Here is a 19,690-nt window from a genome sequence, read left to right on the forward strand (position 1 = left end):
AACAAAATAAGGACAAATTGTCTGGTTTACATCATATACCGGCAAATATAGTGCTGAAAATGTTGGTGAGAACCACGAATTTGTACCAGCTGCAATCGTAAATTCTTGGAGGGTGTAGTGATCTACGATTAAATTATTTGGAGTGAAACAGTGACTTTTATATTCTTTGTTGCTACAAATACGTCGCTATTGTTCTACGAGTAGCTTGCGTTGTCCAGGAGTGTAGTTCTTTCCGATGTATTTTCGTAATATATCGCGGTTTCCTATGATTTTGTTAGGCTGGGACATAAGAGCACGACTTGGATTGGCAGAAAAATCTGGTTGTTGTGACAGACTGCCAGAGGTCTAGGTTAGGATGGAATGCAACAGTTTTGGCTTTGAGTTGGCGAGACCAACGAATGTGAAAGCAAACAGTCTGGGTGTGGTGACAGAGTGATCTGTAGCGTAGCCAGAGGTCTAGATTCGGTTGGAAAGCAACAATTTGTTTGTGAGTTGGCGAAGCGAAATTTAGGAAAAGGAAACACAACACAGGCCGTGAAATCGAAGGAAATTGGCTGTTAGCTGGAATTCAGCGTTGGTCGAAATAATGCTTCCTTGAGCACATTGAATTTCAGATCGAGGACGTATTCAGAATAATAAAACAAAAGATCCTCCCTGTTACGACGGCCGTCAGTAACTACTTCCGTTCATACAACACTCTATGTACTGAAGGTTTCCGGTATCTCAGCGTGAGTCATAGTGTGCACTTCGTAGATATGAGAGATGGTTCCCTTCGCACACAGAACGTGGACAGAATGCTGCGTTGCGGGACATCAGAGTGGTATCAGACGATATGACAGAAAGACCAATCACTTCGCCATGTTTCCTATCTGAGTATATGTTCCGTCGAGCACATGCCCAGAAAGAAATATTACTTCTCTTTTTTGTTGAATTGGGTAAACATTACCCGCCCGGCGGAATTGTGATGCAATAATTCTTTCAAAGTATGCTCGAACTAGTGACTACAGTTCCCTGGCATTCGGTGAAATCGGCGCTTTCAGTTTCCTAGACATTACAGCATATTACAGCATTACTTTGCTTGGTTCTGTACATTACATTGGAATATCTACTTCGTTTGCGTTTCATTCTCAACATTTTTTCGTCGTTTGTTTGTTCGCGCATTGAAAATGTGATAATTTGATTGGCTGATTACATAACGTGTAATGTGCTCTCATTCTGTGTTCTGATTGGCTGAGGGGTTCACGTTTCGTGTGCCCACACTTCGTGACAAAAGCAAATCGCACAGCGCACTCTAGATTTCACAGTTTCCGAAGTATTTGTTGGATTTCGTATTTATACTTGCTTACTGTTTCAGTGCTACAGCACATTAGAGATCTATCCAAGAAACGTCCTTTTTTCAGTTTGTTGTGCCATATTGCTTAAAATAAATGGTCTGTTCTGATTCATGCTTCAATGTAGTTAAAACAAGTAAACCCTCCTCCCCCCTCCACTCCTCAAATGGAATGACGTTTTAATACCTACTCCAGGTTGTCAGTGTATTTTATAGTTATGCTGATAGAAAAATCTATGTTCTGTGTTTCTGAGTGAGTTATAGTACATTAAGTTTTGGACATTATCATACAATAATTCATTTGACGTGCTGAGAACCATAAAGCGCATCATCGTCGTCTGCAAGATTGTAGCATTTATGCGTGCTTCTGACAGCTGTTGGTCATAAGTTGAGTCAGATTTATTTGTGCTGTTGGCCCACATTGAAATACGAACATTCACGAAAAGATGTGCCACTGGTTTTTCTTATATTTAATGAAACCTGAGATCGACGACGGTGAGCTTTTGACTCTTATGGTTGTCAACTCCTCAGTTGTATTCTAGTCAAGTGACCATGTTGGTAGACATTACGAGCTGAATTTGATCACTTGCACAAATGGCAGTTTGTTTTTGTAGTTGGTTGTTCACTATGTAAGAATCGGCTTTCGTTAACTCTGTAGAATCTTTTTGAGTGCTAAGAGAAAAGTAAATTACGACGAAAAGTTAGCCACAGGGGAAATAAGGCGTCCCAGACCAGATCTGTTGACTGAGAAAGTTACGAAATCAAATAAGCGTGACTATAAGCAAACATTTAACAAAAAAGTGTACAATAAAATTTTTGTGTAGGTGTAACGTAAGAATGATTTTCAGCCCGAACGTTAATTCGTGGACTAATGCATGTATTAGGAATCTTGTACATTTGTCCGAAAAAAAAAAAATCACGAAATCTGCCAATGACACGAAAATGTGAAATGCAGAGTAGCGAAAAGTTAAACATTATTTCGTTCGTGCCCTAAACTATACTTCATTACGGACGAAACAACAAAATTGCACAGAAACAATTCTTTCATCAGTCAAGTTATTCATGTTAATTATTATTATTATTATTGTCATTACTCTTATTATTATTATTGGCAGTGGCTGTAGATTTAAAAATATGTTGATAAGCATAACCGTTAGACAACAGATGTTATTAATTCCACACTTTCAAATTTATCTAAATCTAAAAATTTGTGAACACCCAGAACGCATACTCATGAGCTTCCAATGTGTCTTTGTTGCTGTACATTGTGTTCCAACTGTACAGTCTTTTATGTTTATTTTTACGTCTGACATGTATCATTAATTTTATACTTATATGCAGCAGTAGGTGGAATGTGTGCACTAGTAACCAAAAGAGGCCTTCCAGATAATATACTTTCTTCGCCTTGCATTACTGCTTTCTTCTGCGTTTGTTGGTTCAATATGTGGCACTTAAGATTCCTAAGGTGAGCATAAGCGCTTACACGTGTAAAATAGTTGGCAGAAAAAACTGTAATCTTCAAAATAAATTTTTAGATTTACTGATAGTCACCTTCAGTGTCAATACGCTTTGTCGAACGATGTCCAGTGAGTAGATTCTGTGTCTGAAAGTCCAATTCTGGAAGACATGCTCAGTACCCATCTACGACAGTAAAAATATCTTCACGTTGCTCAAAATCTTATCTGCTTCTACATGCTACCCTGGAATTCAGACTTAAATGCCTGCCAGAGGGTTCTTCGAATCACCTTCAGACTATTTCTCAACCGTTCCACTCTGTCGCAGCTTACATCTTACCGTACGAGCTCTGATTCTCTAATTTTATTACAATGATCATTTCTCTTTATCTGTGTGGCGACAATAAAATATTTTTGCATCCAGAAGAGAAAGTTCGTGATTGAAAATACGTAAAAAGACTCGCCGCAAGGAAATGCTCCTTTGTTTTAATGACTGCCATCCCAAGTCGCTTATCATATCCGTGGCACTCTCTACCCTCTTTAGCGATAATACAAAACGAGCTGCTCACCTTTGAACTTATTCGATGTCCTCCGTCAATCCTATCTGGTAAGCATTCCATACAGCACACCGGTACTTTAGCAGAAGACGAACAAGCGTAGTGTAGGCAGTCTCTGTAATGAACCTGTTGCATATCTGAAGTGTTCTGCCAATAAAACGTAATCTTTGACTTGTCTTCCCCACATATTACCTATATGATCATTCCATCTTAAATTATTCGTAATTATAATTCCTAAGTATTTAGTCGAATTTACAGTCTTGGGTCTGTATGATTTATAGGGTAATCGAAATTTAACGGATTTCTTATTGTACTCATTTGGATGACCTTACATTTTTCCTTATAATGAGACCACGGCCACTTTTTACCCGATTCAGATATCGTGTCTAAGTCATATTAAAGATTTGTATATTTCAATTTGCTTTGATCTGATGACTTTACTAGACACTAAATGACAACAGCATGTGCAAACAGTTTAAGAGGCCTACACAGTTTATCTCCTATCCTTTATTTAGGTAGGGTAAGCAGAGGGTCTGTAACACATCCTTGGGGAACTCAGGATGTCACTTCTGTTTTGATGATGATGATGATGAGTCCCATACTTCTTTACGGAGCGTAGGGGAGCGATGCGGGAGACCCGCGCCGCCTTACTAGGCAAGGTCCTAGTGGAGTTGGTTTGCCATTGCCTTCCTCCGACCGTAATGGGGATGAATGATGATGATGAAGACGACACAACAACACCCAGTCATCTCGAGGCAGGAAAAATCCCTGACCCCGCCGGGAATCGAACCCGGGACCCCGTGCTCGGTAAGCGAGAACGCTACCGCGAGATCACTTCTGTTTTACTTGATGATTTTCCGTCAATTACTACGTACTGCGACCTTTATGAGGGTAAATCACGGATTCAGTCACACAGCTGAAGCGATACTTCATGGGCACGAGAATTAATTAGAAGTCTCTCGTGAGGAACGGTGTCAAAAGCTTTCTGAAAATCTAGAAATTTGGATCCCTATCTATAGCACCCATAAAGAGCTAGTTGTGCTTCACAAGAACGATATTTTCTGAGTCCATGTTGACTGGGTGTCAATAGACGGTTACCTTAGAGATAATTCATAATGTTCGAACACAGTATATGTTCCAAAACCCTACTGTAAATCGACGTTAGTGATAGGGGTCTGTAATTCAGCAGATAACTCCTATTTCCCTTCTTGAGTATTGGTGCAACTTCCCAGACCTTTGGTACGGATTCTGTCAAGCGATCGGTTGTATATTATTGACAAGTATGAGGCTATTTCATCAACATTCCCTGAAAGGAACCTTTTTTGGTATGCTATCTGGACCGGAAGACATACCTTTATTAAGAGCTTTTTAGCTGATTCATTACACCAACGATATCTAATTCTAAGGAAAGCCAAATATGTACAGGGTGTACATAAAGTCCGGTAATACTTTCAATTATTTATTTCACAAGAACTAAACAATATGCAGATGTCATACATATTGCATTTTGAAGAGAAACCCTGCAAGTTTTTTACAAGTATTCGATAAGCGAACCACGAGTAACCCGGCAGACGTCAATACGTTAATATAATTCTTGCCATACCCTTCCTAGCATGGCATCGTCGACTGTGGCAGTCACTTCCCGGAGCTCCGCTTCATCACGTGGTAGAGGCAGTACATTTACCAGATCTTTAATGTGTCCCCACAAGAAAAAAGTCACACGGGGAAAGATCTGGTGATCGGAGAGGCCATTTCATGAAACAGCTGTTCCCTTCTGTAGCACAGCCGATTCATCGATGCGGCAGCTCCGTGTTCAGGTACCCACGAACATCACGATGAAAATGGGGTGGAACCCCATCCTGCTGAAAGATGAACAGAGAGTCCGATTGCATTTGAGGCATCAGTCATTGCTGCAACATGTCCAAGTAGGAACATCCAGAAACAGTGCTCTCAGCGAAGAAGAATGGCCCGTACAGTTTTCGGAGTGACAAGGCACGAAAAACATTTACCTTAGGGGAATCACGCTCAAATTCAATGCATTTGTGTGGATGCTTTGTACCCCAGATTCGACAATTATAGCTGTTCATTTTCTCATTAGTGTGACTGTAGCGCCTAGAACCGCACGGCCACACGGCCACTCCGGCCGGCTTACGGTAAAGTACTGTTAATAGTCACTCCAGCAGGCTATAATCTAATTCGCCGTTTTTTATGCTTCTAGATAGTGATTTAAATGATATTTGGTTTCTGCAGTGTAATTTCGCCCACTGTAGCAAATCGGCGTCAGAACAGATTCAGTTCTTTTTTTAAATGATACTGATAGTGAATAAGTGTGCGTTTGCTGTTGATTTAGGTCAGTATTCAACAAATGCAGCATCCGCAATGCACAAACTTTTCTCATGGGTAATTCTTCGTGCAACATGAATCATGTTTTTTCGTCTGATATGACTATACATTTAACTGTTGATTGCTTCTCGTCCACTTACGCACTTCTTCCATCTTTTCATGTATGGTAGAAGTTTTGGGGCTATCTTTCGCATTGCTCATCAGAAACGCACTGCACATTAGAGTTCACCCACCCGTTTTTTAAATATGAAAAACGAAGGAACAGATTCTTTATAGAATTTTAATCATTATATAATCATCCAAAACAAAGAGATTGTGGTGAGATATTACAGTTTGTCCCTATGAAAGAAACAGAAAACACGATTACTTTAACCTTTGCAATACCAAAAGGGGAAAGTTGGGTACTTCCTGAAAATATTACAATCTAGTCAGCTCCTTTATACCTTAAAATTTTGAAAAAAACTATTTTTTTTATTTTAGTGTATTCTTCTGCCAGATTCTATATACATTTTAACCCTAGCAATACCAATGCATTTTCCATAATGCGCATTACCAAGGGAGAGCGTACTTTATGCCCACCAAAAAGAATCGTTAATTGTTGTTGTTGATTTATACTAACAAAATACTTTTTAAAGATTTAAAGATGTGTTTTGTAGTGTCCTCAACAAGAAAATATTTTTTGCACATTCTAAGCAACATGAAAAAACATTCAATAACGTGTACTACCGATGAGGAGTTAATTTATGCTCATTTTAAAACAAATTTAAAAATGCTAATTTCGTTATTTGTTGTCGACTTTTAATCACAACATAATTTTCAGAGAGATACTGATGTGATTGATTCGTAAGGTTTTGAACCTGAAAATACTAAATATGATATTGTTTGGAGAAGTGCCATATGCGACTAAGACTGAAATCTTTGTGTTAAGTTTGACTGAAAAACTCAAAGTATTTTTGGAATCTGCGAAAAAAATTCATTAAAGGAAGTATATAATTTCTTTTCAAAATTTTGGAATATAAAGTAATTGATTAGATTACAATATTTTAGAAACGTGGACATGAAGAACGCCCCCCCCCCCCCCCCACCCTCCCACCCTGGTAGTGCGAGGGCTAAATAAGTTAAACTTAACCCAAAAATTTATGTCCCAGTAATGTATGTCACTTTCTCCATTGTACATCATAGTCGGTATTTCGAAGTTCGGGGCCTTATTTACACATCAGTAGCTCTTTAAGAAGTATGCTCAGAGGAAAAGTCAACAACAGTGAACGAAATTTGCCTTTTTAAATTTTTTGTGGTGGTCATAAGGTCGGCAGAAAGCTATATCGAAAGCTAATTATGTGCTAGGTCTGTTGGTGTATGTTGGAATAACCGTGCTGTGAGGCAGTCCATCAGCTAACACAAAAAGTATGAATCGGCATTAAATTTATGTAATGAGAGATAGTTACTACTTGCAGTACAGGAATTAAAGCGTGAATTCTTGTTGAAACTAAACTGGTGTCATGAACAGTCTTCCACGCAATGTAAGAAAAATAGGATGCAATGCACCAATACTGAAGTCACACAAAACGTATTTGTAGCGAACTTGGTGCTTAAAGTAAGTCAATTGTTCAATTAACACACACATACACACACACACACACACACACACACACACACACACACACACACACACACACACGCACACACACACACACACACACACACACACACACACACACACACACATATATATATATATATATATATATATATATATATATATATATATATATATATATAAGTCACTATTAAGTTAAGCTGAAATTAATTTTCTTCTAATTTTCTGTGGTTGCGATCATACAGTCCATCCACTAAATCTTGATGATAAACACATGTATATTTTAAGATGTCTTGTAGGATGGAAGAAATTACTACTTATTATTTCAGGTATAAGTCATGCTTTTGAACGAATAATGGCGTAATAAATGAAAATATTCTTGCCTCTATGATAACTCTTAATGTATGTATTTTCTTGCATTTTTTTAATCACATACATCATTTACTACAAATATTGTTGATGCAGGAGTAAAAATTACACGTCCTTTTTGTGTGAGATCTAAAACATAAGTACCCTCAAGCGATACTGAAACAAAAGTTGTTAAAAAAAAATTGAATATTCCCAGACATTGTTCTTTTGTTACAAAGATAATTTTAAAAGCCTATCTTTGCCGTCTTCTGCGGCGATATTACTTAACTGATGTTGCTAACAGTGAACTAAAATGTATTTTCAAGTTCTGGATCCTACTTACACATCAGTATCTCTCTAAAAAGTATTTTGCTAATATAATTCAAGAACAATTAACAGATTTAGTTTCTTTTTATTTTTGTTCGGGTGGGCATAAAGTGATCCGCCCCCCTCCCCTCACCCCCCTCCGAACTTGGTAATGCGTGTTGCACAAAATGCTTTGGTACTGGTAGGGTTAGACAGCTCTACAAGCAAGGTTATTTGGCAGTTCAAGTGGACCCTTCAGCTACGTTAACAGCCAACATCTATAAACACCTTCTCTAACAACTTTTTCCTTGACCCACGTCGTGTTTCCCTTTCAGGGCAGAAGAACAGGCGGCACGCGGCTGAAAGAGCGGCCGATGCTATACCAGAGGTTGAACGATGACGAACAGATACACCGTTTCTACGATTTCGGTGACGAACTCGGTCGTGGAAAATTTGGAGTCGTTATGAGGGTACGCGCACAACTCACCGGACTCTGCTGGGCTATCAAAGTCATCGAGAAGAGTCAGGTAGATCTTTCATGTGCGGGCGAATCTGTGCTCAGGTGCAATTTCCTGAATGTTAAACTAACTATCGAAATCAACACTGTTGTTCACTGTTGTCTTGGGGAAAGACACAAACATATGTTATAAATAGAGCTCGAACTTATATGAATACGTGCATGCATTTCTGCACTAATAATATGAGAAATATGCTCTAAAACCAGAATGAAATTTTCACTCTGCAGCGGAGTGGGAGCTGATATGAAACTTCCTGGCAGATTAAAGCTGCGTACTGGACTGAGGCTCGAACTCGAGACCTTTGCATTTCGCGGGGAATTGCTCTGCCATCTGAGCTACACAAGCACGACTCACGACTCGCCTTACAGCTTTACTTCCGCCAGTATCTTGTCTCCTACCTTCCAAACTTCAGGAGAGCTTCTGTGACGTTAAAACATGCATAAAATATAATATACATTACTATAACTTTCTCAGATTTATTAATCTTCATGAAGTAATCCAATTAATTTCTAAAGACATTCATTGAGAAAATAAATATTTATAACATTGCCTCTCTTTCGATTTCTCAGTCTATTTTAGTATTAGTCGTTTCTATTGCAATAAATAATCAAATATTTTTCTCGGTTTTCTGGAAGAATCAACTTCATTGTGTGATTTAAAATGTTTTTTTATAAACATAAAGATCACTCTACACGAAGCCACAGGGCAGTACCGAAAAGAGGTTATTACAGAATAAACATTAAGCTGTTTTTCAGATTCTCCTCGTAGCACCTTATTCACATTTCGAAGAGACTTTGAATCTGGATATCTTGCTCCAGTTTTTTCAATTTTATTTGGAAGGCACATTCCTATTTCTCCTGGTACATCCCCGGCGACAGCTGTTTCTTGTACCTGCAGGGCAGAAGATAGAGGTCCCTTTTTTCTTCCAAATGTGTGATTGCGGCTGGGAGTTTGGTAAAACAGGTCGTAATAAACATTCATTAATTCTGAATGCACTTTTCATTGCAATAATAGACTGTAGTAAGGGTACTTGCTGCTTCATTCGTTTCCATCACGTTGAGCACGTTTTCCACATATTCTAAATGCTCATTGTAATATGCCTGCTTCAATCTATGTTCCCCATGTTGCCATCTTATGAGGATTGGCTTTCGGGGTAAACGAGTATCATGTATCATATCAGGAAATAAATTCTCTCTTGATGACGCCTTCACCGACACCTTTTTCACACAGGAAATTAAATCATTTATTTCCGGATAATTCACCCGAATTTCCTCTCCCAGTCGGTGAAGAGCATATGCTAAACAAATCGTATCAACTACCTTACGATAAAATACCTACAAAGCCTTAGGAGCCTTAATCATGTATTCTACTGCAATCACCAAGAGTTTTCCTTCATTTTCTCCAGCAGGCCACAAAACACGTAATGAAGCAGGAATAACCCTAGCAATCACTGAATGGTTTGTTTCTTCCAGTACCCTGGAGAGAATGAGATGGGGCGTTCCTGGTTCAGTTCCCGTCATTTTTATCACTACGACCTTGGCAGTAAATCTCCTGCAAGAGTCAGTTATTTCATCTACAGTTAACCACAAGTTTGAGTCGATAATATCGTATCTTATTTCTTATATTACCCGAAAAGAATTATTTTATTGAAAATTAGTAAGCACTGTGTGTGTAATTTGGAGCCTCATTTTTGGAAGAACAAGTTTAAAAAAATTATGAAAGAATGTTTCTTTATCACAAACTAACCTAAACCAAATCCCATGGCACTCTAGGCCATATATAATTTTGTATTTTTATTTTAAAATATTTTTGTATAATATATTTAAAAGTTTTAAATAGTTGTGCACTCGAGGGTCCTTTGACCCACTCAGTCATTTCTTCTTGAGAAAGTGGTAATAGAATGTTGGGACAAAGTAACCTCAATGAGTCTCTCTGGAATAGATATTCGAGATCATGAGCAGCAAATTAAGAATACTGTGCAGTATACATATCAGCTGCAATACACAAATCACTAAAATCTGAAAATAGCCACATTTCATTACTCGTGTTGGACTGATAACCTTTATCAAATTATTCCATGGATAAAACAGTTTTTGTTTTTTGTTCTACCCATTTGCAGTAGGACTTTGTCTTTCCCTTATAGTTCACATTATCACACTCTTCAATCACCTCACTCCTAGTTCTGAAATATTCTTCTTTCTTGTTCAAGATGGTATTATATTGCCAAGCTCCTAACTTATCTTTCAAAACTTTGTGGTGCTGGACGTCATCTTGTACATCAGAGAAACTTTCAGAATCATCATCAGATTCTAACCTCAATTCATCTTCATTTTGCGGTTGCTTTTGTCTGGACCAGAGTAATCCCACATTTTACAAAAATGTGTTCCATTTTACAGAAGTGTTAAATATATTATCTACATTAAATTTCACACAAATGACAGTTATTACCTAGTAATGAGAGACTGCAAAGTTACACTCACTGAATTTTTAGCTTAACTGATATGAACCTTCTAGTTAGAAGTTATTGTGGTGTAATACTATTTATTTCAGAATTTTTTTGATCAAGATTGAGTCCAGTGCTATCAGCACAGTATTACTTCATTGAACTCACGATCTTCTACGTCGTTTTTTACGCGCTGTAAATGCATACTACCTTGTTCACTCCAAGTTAATGATGCAATTTTAGCGAGGAAAAAATTTAAAACTTTTTCTGACATATAGGACATATAGGAACCCAGCGTAGTTGCAATAATGTATGTAAACGAACGACTGATGTGGATAGATTTGACAGTGTCTAGCAAGAAAATTAGGATTGCATCAGTATATTCGCATTGTGAAGGGACAGATCAAGATAAGATGGATAGTTTTTATGATGCACTCAGTGATGTAGTTGTTAGAGTAAAGGACAAGGACAGTATTCTGCTCATGGGTGATTTTAATGCCAGGATTGGAAATCGAACAGAAGGGTATGAAAAGGTTATGGATAAATTTGGAGAGGATATGGAGGCAAACAGGAACGGGAAACAGCTCTTGGATTTATGTGCCAGTATGGGCTTAGTAATCACAAACTCCTTTTTTAAACATAAGAACATTCACCGGTATACTTGGGAAGGCAGGGAAACCAGATCTGTCATTGACTATATAATAACAGATCAGGAATTCAGGAAGGCTGTGAGGGACACACGTATATTCAGGGTATTCTTTCATGACACTGATCATTATTTAATCTGGAGTGAAATTGGTATTGTGAGGCCGAAAGTGCAAGAGTTCAGGGCCATATGTAGGAGGATAAGAGTGGAGAAACTTCAGGATAAGGAAATCAGGCACAAGTACATAACAGTGATCTCAGAAAGGTACCAGTTAGTTGAATGTAGTCAATTACAGTCATTGGAAAAGGAATGGAGAAGGTACAGGGACACAGTACTAGAAGTGGCTAAAGAATGTCTTGGAACAGTAGTGTGTAAAGGTAGGATGAAGCAAACAGCTTGGTGGAATGACACAGTCAAGGCAGCCTGTGAAAGGAAAAAGAAGGCGTATCAAAAATGGCTAAATAGTAGAACTCAGTTAGACAGAGAAAGTTATGTTGAAGAAAGAAACAAAGCCAAACAGATAATTGCAGCATCCAAGAAGAAATCTTGGGAAGACTTTGGAAACAGGTTGGAGGCTTTGGGTCAAGCTGCTGGAAAACCATTCTGGAGTGTAATTAGCAGTCTTCGAAAAGGAGGTAAGAAGGAAATGACAAGTATGTTGGACAGGTCAGGAAAACTGCTGGTGAATCCTGTGGATTCCTTGGGCAGATGGAGGGAATATTTTGAAGAGTTGCTCGATGTAGGTGAAAATACGATCAGTAATGTTTCAGATTTCGATGTACAATGGGATAGGAATGATGATGGAAATAGAATCACATTTGAGGAAGTGGAGAAAATGGTTAATAGATTGCAGTGCAATAAAGCAGCTGGGGTGGATGAAATTAAGTTGGAACTCATCAAATACAGTGGAATGTCAGGTCTTAAATGGCTACACAGGATAATTGAAATGGCTGGGAGTCGGGACAGGTTCCATCAGACTGGACAAAAGCAGTAATCACACCAATCTTTAAACATGGAAACAGAAAAGATTGTAACAACTACAGAGGTATCTCTTTAATCAGTGTTGTGGGTAAAATCTTCTCAGGTATTGTTGAAAGGAAAGTGCGAGTATTAGTTGAGGACCAATAGGATGAAAATCAGTGTGGGTTTAGGCCTCTTAGAGGTTGTCAGGACCAGATCTTTAGCTTACGGCAAATAATGGAGAAGTGTTATGAGTGGAACAGGGAACTGTATCTATGCTTTATAGATCTAGAAAAGGCATACGACCGAGTTCCTAGGAGGAAGTTATTGTCTGTTCTACGAGATCATGGAATAGGAGGCAAACTTTTGCAAGCAATTAAAGGTCTTTACATGGATAGTCTGGCAGCAGTTGGAGTTGACAGTAAATTGAGTTCATGGTTCAGAGTAGTTTCAGGGGTAAGACAAGGCTGCAACCTGTCTCCACGGTTGTTCATATTATTTATGGATCATATGTTGAAAACAATAGACTGGCTTGGTGGGATTAAGATATGTGAACACAAAATAAGCAGTCTTGCATATGCGGATGACTTAGTTGTGATGGCAGATTTGATTGAAAGTTTGCAAAGTAATATTTCAGAGCTAGATCAGAAATGTAAGGACTATGGTATGAAGATCAGCATCTCCAAAACGAAAGTAATGTCAGTGGGAAAGAGACATAAACGGATTGAGTGCCAAATAGGAGGAACAAAGTTAGAACAGGTGGACGGTTTCAAGTACTTAGGATGCATATTCTCACAGGATGGCAACATAGTGAAAGAACTGGAAGCGAGGTGTAGCAAAGCTAATGCAGTGAGTGCTCAGCTACGATCTACTCTCTTCTGCAAGAAGGAAGTCAGTACCAAGACTAAGTTATCAGTGCACCATTCAATCTTTCGACCAACTTTGTTGTATGGGAGCGAAAGCTGGGTGGATTCAGGTTACGTTATCAACAAGGTTGAGGTTACGGGTATGAAAGTAGCTAGGATGATTGCAGGTACTAGTAGATGGGAACAATGGCAGGAGGGTGTCTACAATGAGGAAATCAAAGAAAAACTAGGAATGAACTCTATAGATGTAGCAGTCAGGACGAACAGGTTTAGATGGTGGGGTCATGTTACATGCATGGGAGAAGCAAGGTTACCCAAGAGACTCATGGGTTCAGCAGTAGAGGGTAGGAGGAGTCGGAGTAGACCAAGGAGAAGGTACCTGGATTCGGTTAAGAATGATTTTGAAGTAATAGGCTTAACATCAGAAGAGGCACCAATGTTAGCACTGAATAGGGGATCATGGAGGAATTTTATAAGGGGGACTATGCTCCAGACTGAACGCTGAAAGGCATAATCAGTCTTAAATGATGATCATGATGATGATGATGATGATAGGATCAAGTTAGCTGCAAAGACCCAAAGTAATTCTACCTTACAGTACCTGACGGTATTTATGTGGATAATAATTCTCTTTAACAAATATGTGAGCAGAAATACTTCACAATCAATTAAGAATAATAAATGAAAGTGACACAGAATGAAATGTCTGTTAATTTCAATGTGTGCCAATTGTTATCAAATTATTCACTTAATATAATCTGTTTTTTTTCGAGAAAAAGTCACAGTTGACAAATAATGCTGTTATTGTTATGGTGGTGGCGAAAAGCAAAGATGCAGCAGGAGTTGTAATATGCTTACAATTTTTTTTGATTAACTCAAGACTGTATAGTTTATAAAAGTTTGGTTTCCTCATCAAACCTAAGGATGTAAAGAATATAAAAACTATAATGATAATGAAGGCATTATGAAGCCAATCATATATATACATATATATGACTCATTTGTGTTCTTCATTATTGTAGTATGTGGGTCTGCATGTGAAGTTAGGAATAGATGTATTGCCAATATCAATTATTATTATGGAATCATTGAATACAATGAATAATTATGTGCAAAACTACATATGAATTATTTATTTACTATGTGTTTATCTGTAGTTTAGTTTTTCCTGGCATATTCATTAACAAAACTGTCCACCTGAAGGCGCCCACTGCCAAGTCAGTGGCTGTATTTGTGATGACGGCGTCGGCAGCGTAGCTGTTGGCACTCCACCAGCCTTGGAAGTCATCTTGTTGTGCATGCTGAATAGCTATTTCTTCTCCTTAACGGTACTGAGGGTCCATACCTAGGCTTTGCAGAAAATGTAGCCTCAGCCATAGAAGCTATGTTACATCAGCCATAATAGTCGTTTCTTATTTAGATGTCTTCTATAACACACTATCAATTTAGTTTTTTCTTTTTGGCAAAATCTTGGTGCGTCTATATTCCATTTCGAACAAGTTATGCTCTGCAGCAGCAAGATTGTTTGGCTGTAATACACGGTTGAGCTACTAGTGCACTCGGCAGTGATCATTGACTGTGCACTTGATTTGACCAATGTCTTTCTGCATTAGCCGTTGATTTGGTAAAAAAAAAAACGCCCTGACAAAATCTGAGATCGTGGACAGAAGACACTCTTAACCCAGGGTTTTCTTAGTATCCATTCAATCAATCTCTCTTGAAAACCGTCAATATATGATGCAAGTCCGGTCACGAAAACTGACAACAGCAGGGAGGGTGGTGTGCTCACTACATGCCCCACCATGTCCACATCCAATAACGTCTGTCACTTCAGGATGCTACACCGTATGGTCATGTCTTTGGGCTTCTGAGACCAGTTCAGACCGAGTCTTGGAACAAAGGCTGTGGTCACTTCTTTTCTCGCTCTTCTGTCTCTGTAACTCGTACTGCCGTTGTGGAGTACAGAGTACACAAATCTGTCATTAGGGGTAACCATTTTTCCAAAACCATTTTTGATGAACTTTTACACCTCAAAGAGTATCAATTATAATTTTAGGCTGTCTTGTGATACCTGATATCGAAGTTCAGTAGAAATCTGGAGTCCAATCTGATAAATCACTTATTAAATGTGATATTAGCCAAATAGTACTGACATTTGAGGAAATGACCATACTGGAGCTATATACGAGCACAAAATTCAAGGTCATAGTGTAAGTTGTTATCCCACCCAAACCTCTAGGACATTTGCATGTGGTGAATTCAAGGTCACAATGTAATCTGATACCAGTCATTTGTAAAACTAACCCATTCCCAACTACCCTCTGCCCACACCTCTAGTGTAACTGTATGATATAAAAATGGTGTGGGAGATTAAATTCGCCCATCCAGTGTTGGCATATGAGCACCAAAGTCAATGTCAGTGTCCCTCCATTGATCTAGGCAGTTATATGCCTTAAAAGTTGGAGGGGGAATCAAATCTCCCTCTCCTTCCCCTTTTCAAGGTGTGGCTTTTTTTTAAATAATAATGCTGAGCAGTGATACTGGAAAAAAAGAAGGCAAGAAAGAAACTGTATACTGCATTTCCATGACATTCTTTAAAAATATTTTTCGCTGTAATCACTCTTTTCTATTACAGTTCTTCCATAATAGAGACTTTTTTCATAAAATTATCATCTTGTCATGCACTGTTTCAATGAAGATGATTTTACTTACATGGGAAGTGAAATGTGTATTTAATAGTATTGACTTCTACAAGTAGCAGAAGGTGGAAAGAACTAGGCACTGCACACACACACACACACACACACACACACACACAAACACAGACACAATCAACTCAGATGTGTGTATAGCACAAACATATACAATAAAGATAGTGCATACAGATAGTATCCAGTCGAATGAGACATACACATGCATGCACAGTTATTTACTCTATGACAAAAGATCAGTACTATTCCACATACTCTATCTACAAATAAACACCCATCGACTCTTTGCTCAATCACTCGACTGAATAGTATAAGTATGGGATGGTTATGACCCAATCTTCACAAATGAACCATTCATCATCCTGTTTTGACAGACTGACTTTCAGCTGAGGTACAGTGTGCACCACATGATCTCACTATCAAATACTCAGTTCATGAACAATATGTATAGATTGAGACAAAGTACTGTCAACACCACTGGGCAGGCACTCCTTGTAAACCAACAATTATGAGAGGCATTGAGGCATCATGACGTGGGAGGTCGTTTCAAGGTGTGGCAGGGGGCGAAAGACATTCCGGAGGGCTGAACGGAAAGCCTCTCCAGTTTGTCTGACGAACCGGTTTCAGGCTCTGTCTCAGGCTGATACTGATCTTCGGCCTGACATGGCTGCTTGTCCTGTTCCAGAGGTTGCCCCTCAGTCTGCAAGATCCGGGCAGTCGCAGAGGGTGGGCTTACTGGTAGTTGGGAGCTCCAACGTCAGGCGCGTAATGGGGCCCCTTAGGGAAATGGCAGCAAGAGAGGGGAAGAAAACCAATGTGCACTCCGTGTGCATACCGGGGGGAGTCATTCCAGATGTGGAAAGGGTCCTTCCGGATGCCATGAAGGGTACAGGGTGCACCCATCTGCAGGTGGTCGCTCATGTCGGCACCAATGATGTGTGTCGCTATGGATCAGAGGAAATCCTCTCTGGCTTCCGGCGGCTATCTGATTTGGTGAAGACTGCCAGTCTCGCTAGCGGGATGAAAGCAGAGCTCACCATCTGCAGCATCGTCGACAGGACTGACTGCGGATCTTTGGTACAGAGCCGAGTGGAGGGTCTGAATCAGAGGCTGAGACGGTTCTGCGACCGTGTGGGCTGCAGATTCCTCGACTTGCGCCATAGGGTGGTGGGGTTTCGGGTTCCGCTGGATAGGTCAGGAGTCCACTACACGCAACAAGCGGCTACACGGGTAGCAGGGGTTGTGTGGCGTGGGCTGGGCGGTTTTTTAGGTTAGATGGCCTTGGGCAAGTACAGAAAGGGCAACAGCCTCAACGGGTGCGGGGCAAAGTCAGGACACGCGGGGACCAAGCAGCAATCGGTATTGTAATTGTCAACTGTCGAAGCTGCGTTGGCAAAGTACCGGAACTTCAAGCGCTGATAGAAAGCACCGAAGCTGAAATCGTTATAGGTACAGAAAGCTGGCTTAAGCCAGAGATAAATTCTGCCGAAATTTTTACAAAGGTACAGACGGTGTTTAGAAAGGATAGATTGCATGCAACCGGTGGTGGAGTGTTCGTCGCTGTTAGTAGTAGTTTATCCTGTAGTGAAGTAGAAGTGGATAGTTCCTGTGAATTATTATGGGTGGAGGTTACACTAAACAACCGAACTAGGTTAATAATTGGCTCCTTTTACCGACCTCCCGACTCAGCAGCATTAGTGGCAGAACAACTGAGAGAAAATTTGGAATACATTTCACATAAATTTTCTCAGCATGTTATAGTCTTAGGTGGAGATTTCAATTTACCAGATATAGACTGGGACACTCAGATGTTTAGGACGGGTGGTAGGGACAGAGCATCGAGTGACATTATACTGAGTGCACTATCCGAAAATTACCTCGAGCAATTGAACAGAGAACCGACTCGTGGAGATAACATCTTGGACCTACTCATAACAAACAGACCCGAACTTTTCGACTCTGTATGTACAGAACAGGGAATCAGTGATCATAAGGCCGTTGCAGCATCCCTGAATATGGAAGTTAATAGGAATATAAAAAAAGGGAGGAAGGTTTATCTGTTTAGCAAGAGTAATAGAAGGCAGATTTCAGACTACCTAACAGATCAAAACGAAAATTTCTGTTCCGACACTGACAATGTTGAGTGTTTATGGAAAAAGTTCAAGGCAATCGTAAAATGCGTTTTAGACAGGTACGTGCCGAGTAAAACTGTGAGGGACGGGAAAAATCCACCGTGGTACAACAACAAAGTTAGGAAACTACTGCGAAAGCAAAGAGAGCTCCACTCCAAGTTTAAACGCAGCCAAAACCTCTCAGACAAACAGAAGCTAAACGATGTCAAAGTTAGCGTAAGGAGGGCTATGCGTGAAGCGTTCATTGAATTCGAAAGTAAAATTCTATGTACCAACTTGACAGAAAATCCTAGGAAGTTCTGGTCTTACGTTAAATCAGTAAGTGGCTCGAAACAGCATATCCAGACACTACGGGATGATGATGGCATTGAAACAGAGGATGACACGCGTAAAGCTGAAATACTAAACACCTTTTTCCAAAGCTGTTTCACAGAGGAAGACCGCACTGCAGTTCCTTCTCTAAATCCTCGCACAAACGAAAAAATGGCTGACATCGAAATAAGTGTCCAAGGAATAGAAAAGCAACTGGAATCACTCAATAGAGGAAAGTCCACTGGACCTGACGGGATACCAATTCGATTCTACACAGAGTACGCGAAAGAACTTGCCCCCCTTCTAACAGCCGTGTACCGCAAGTCTCTAGAGGAACGGAGGGTTCCAAATGATTGGAAAAGAGCACAGATAGTCCCAGTCTTCAAGAAGGGTCGTCGAGCAGATGCGCAAAACTATAGACCTATATCTCTTACGTCGATCTCTTGTAGAATTTTAGAACATGTTTTTTGCTCGCGTATCATGTCATTTCTGGAAACCCAGAATCTACTATGTAGGAATCAACATGGATTCCGGAAACAGCGATCGTGTGAGACCCAACTCGCCTTATTTGTTCATGAGACCCAGAAAATATTAGATACAGGCTCCCAGGTAGATGCTATTTTTCTTGACTTCCGGAAGGCGTTCGATACAGTTCCGCACTGTCGCCTGATAAACAAAGTAAGAGCCTACGGAATATCAGACCAGCTGTGTGGCTGGATTGAAGAGTTTTTAGCAAACAGAACACAGCATGTTGTTATCAATGGAGAGACGTCTACAGACGTTAAAGTAACCTCTGGCGTGCCACAGGGGAGTGTTATGGGACCATTGCTTTTCACAATATATATAAATGACCTAGTAGATAGTGTCGGAAGTTCCATGCGGCTTTTCGCGGATGATGCTGTAGTATATAGAGAAGTTGCTGCATTAGAAAATTGTAGCGAAATACAGGAAGATCTGCAGCGGATAGGCACTTGGTGCAGGGAGTGGCAACTGACCCTTAACATAGACAAATGTAATGTATTGCGAATACATAGAAAGAAGGATCCTTTATTGTATGATTATATGATAGCGGGACAAACACTGGTAGCAGTTACTTCTGTAAAATATCTGGGAGTGTGCGTACGGAACGATTTGAAGTGGAATGATCATATAAAATTAATTGTTGGT

At 39.6% G+C, this 19,690-nt stretch overlaps 1 protein-coding gene across 1 annotated transcript in view; it reads left to right on the top strand.

The window, feature by feature from the left end:
* LOC126474539 (dentin sialophosphoprotein-like) overlaps positions 1 to 8,335 on the top strand; it is a 176,128-nt gene extending 167,793 nt beyond the window's left edge. Inside the window, exon 3 of the mRNA XM_050102011.1 lies at positions 8,271 to 8,335. Within this exon, the coding sequence (XP_049957968.1) occupies positions 8,271 to 8,335 (65 nt within the window). The remainder of the gene's footprint in view (positions 1 to 8,270) is intronic.
* The last annotated feature ends 11,355 nt before the right edge of the window (positions 8,336 to 19,690 follow it).

The sequence above is a fragment of the Schistocerca serialis genome, chromosome 4, assembly GCF_023864345.2.
Source record: "Schistocerca serialis cubense isolate TAMUIC-IGC-003099 chromosome 4, iqSchSeri2.2, whole genome shotgun sequence".
Lineage (NCBI taxonomy): Eukaryota > Metazoa > Arthropoda > Insecta > Orthoptera > Acrididae > Schistocerca > Schistocerca serialis.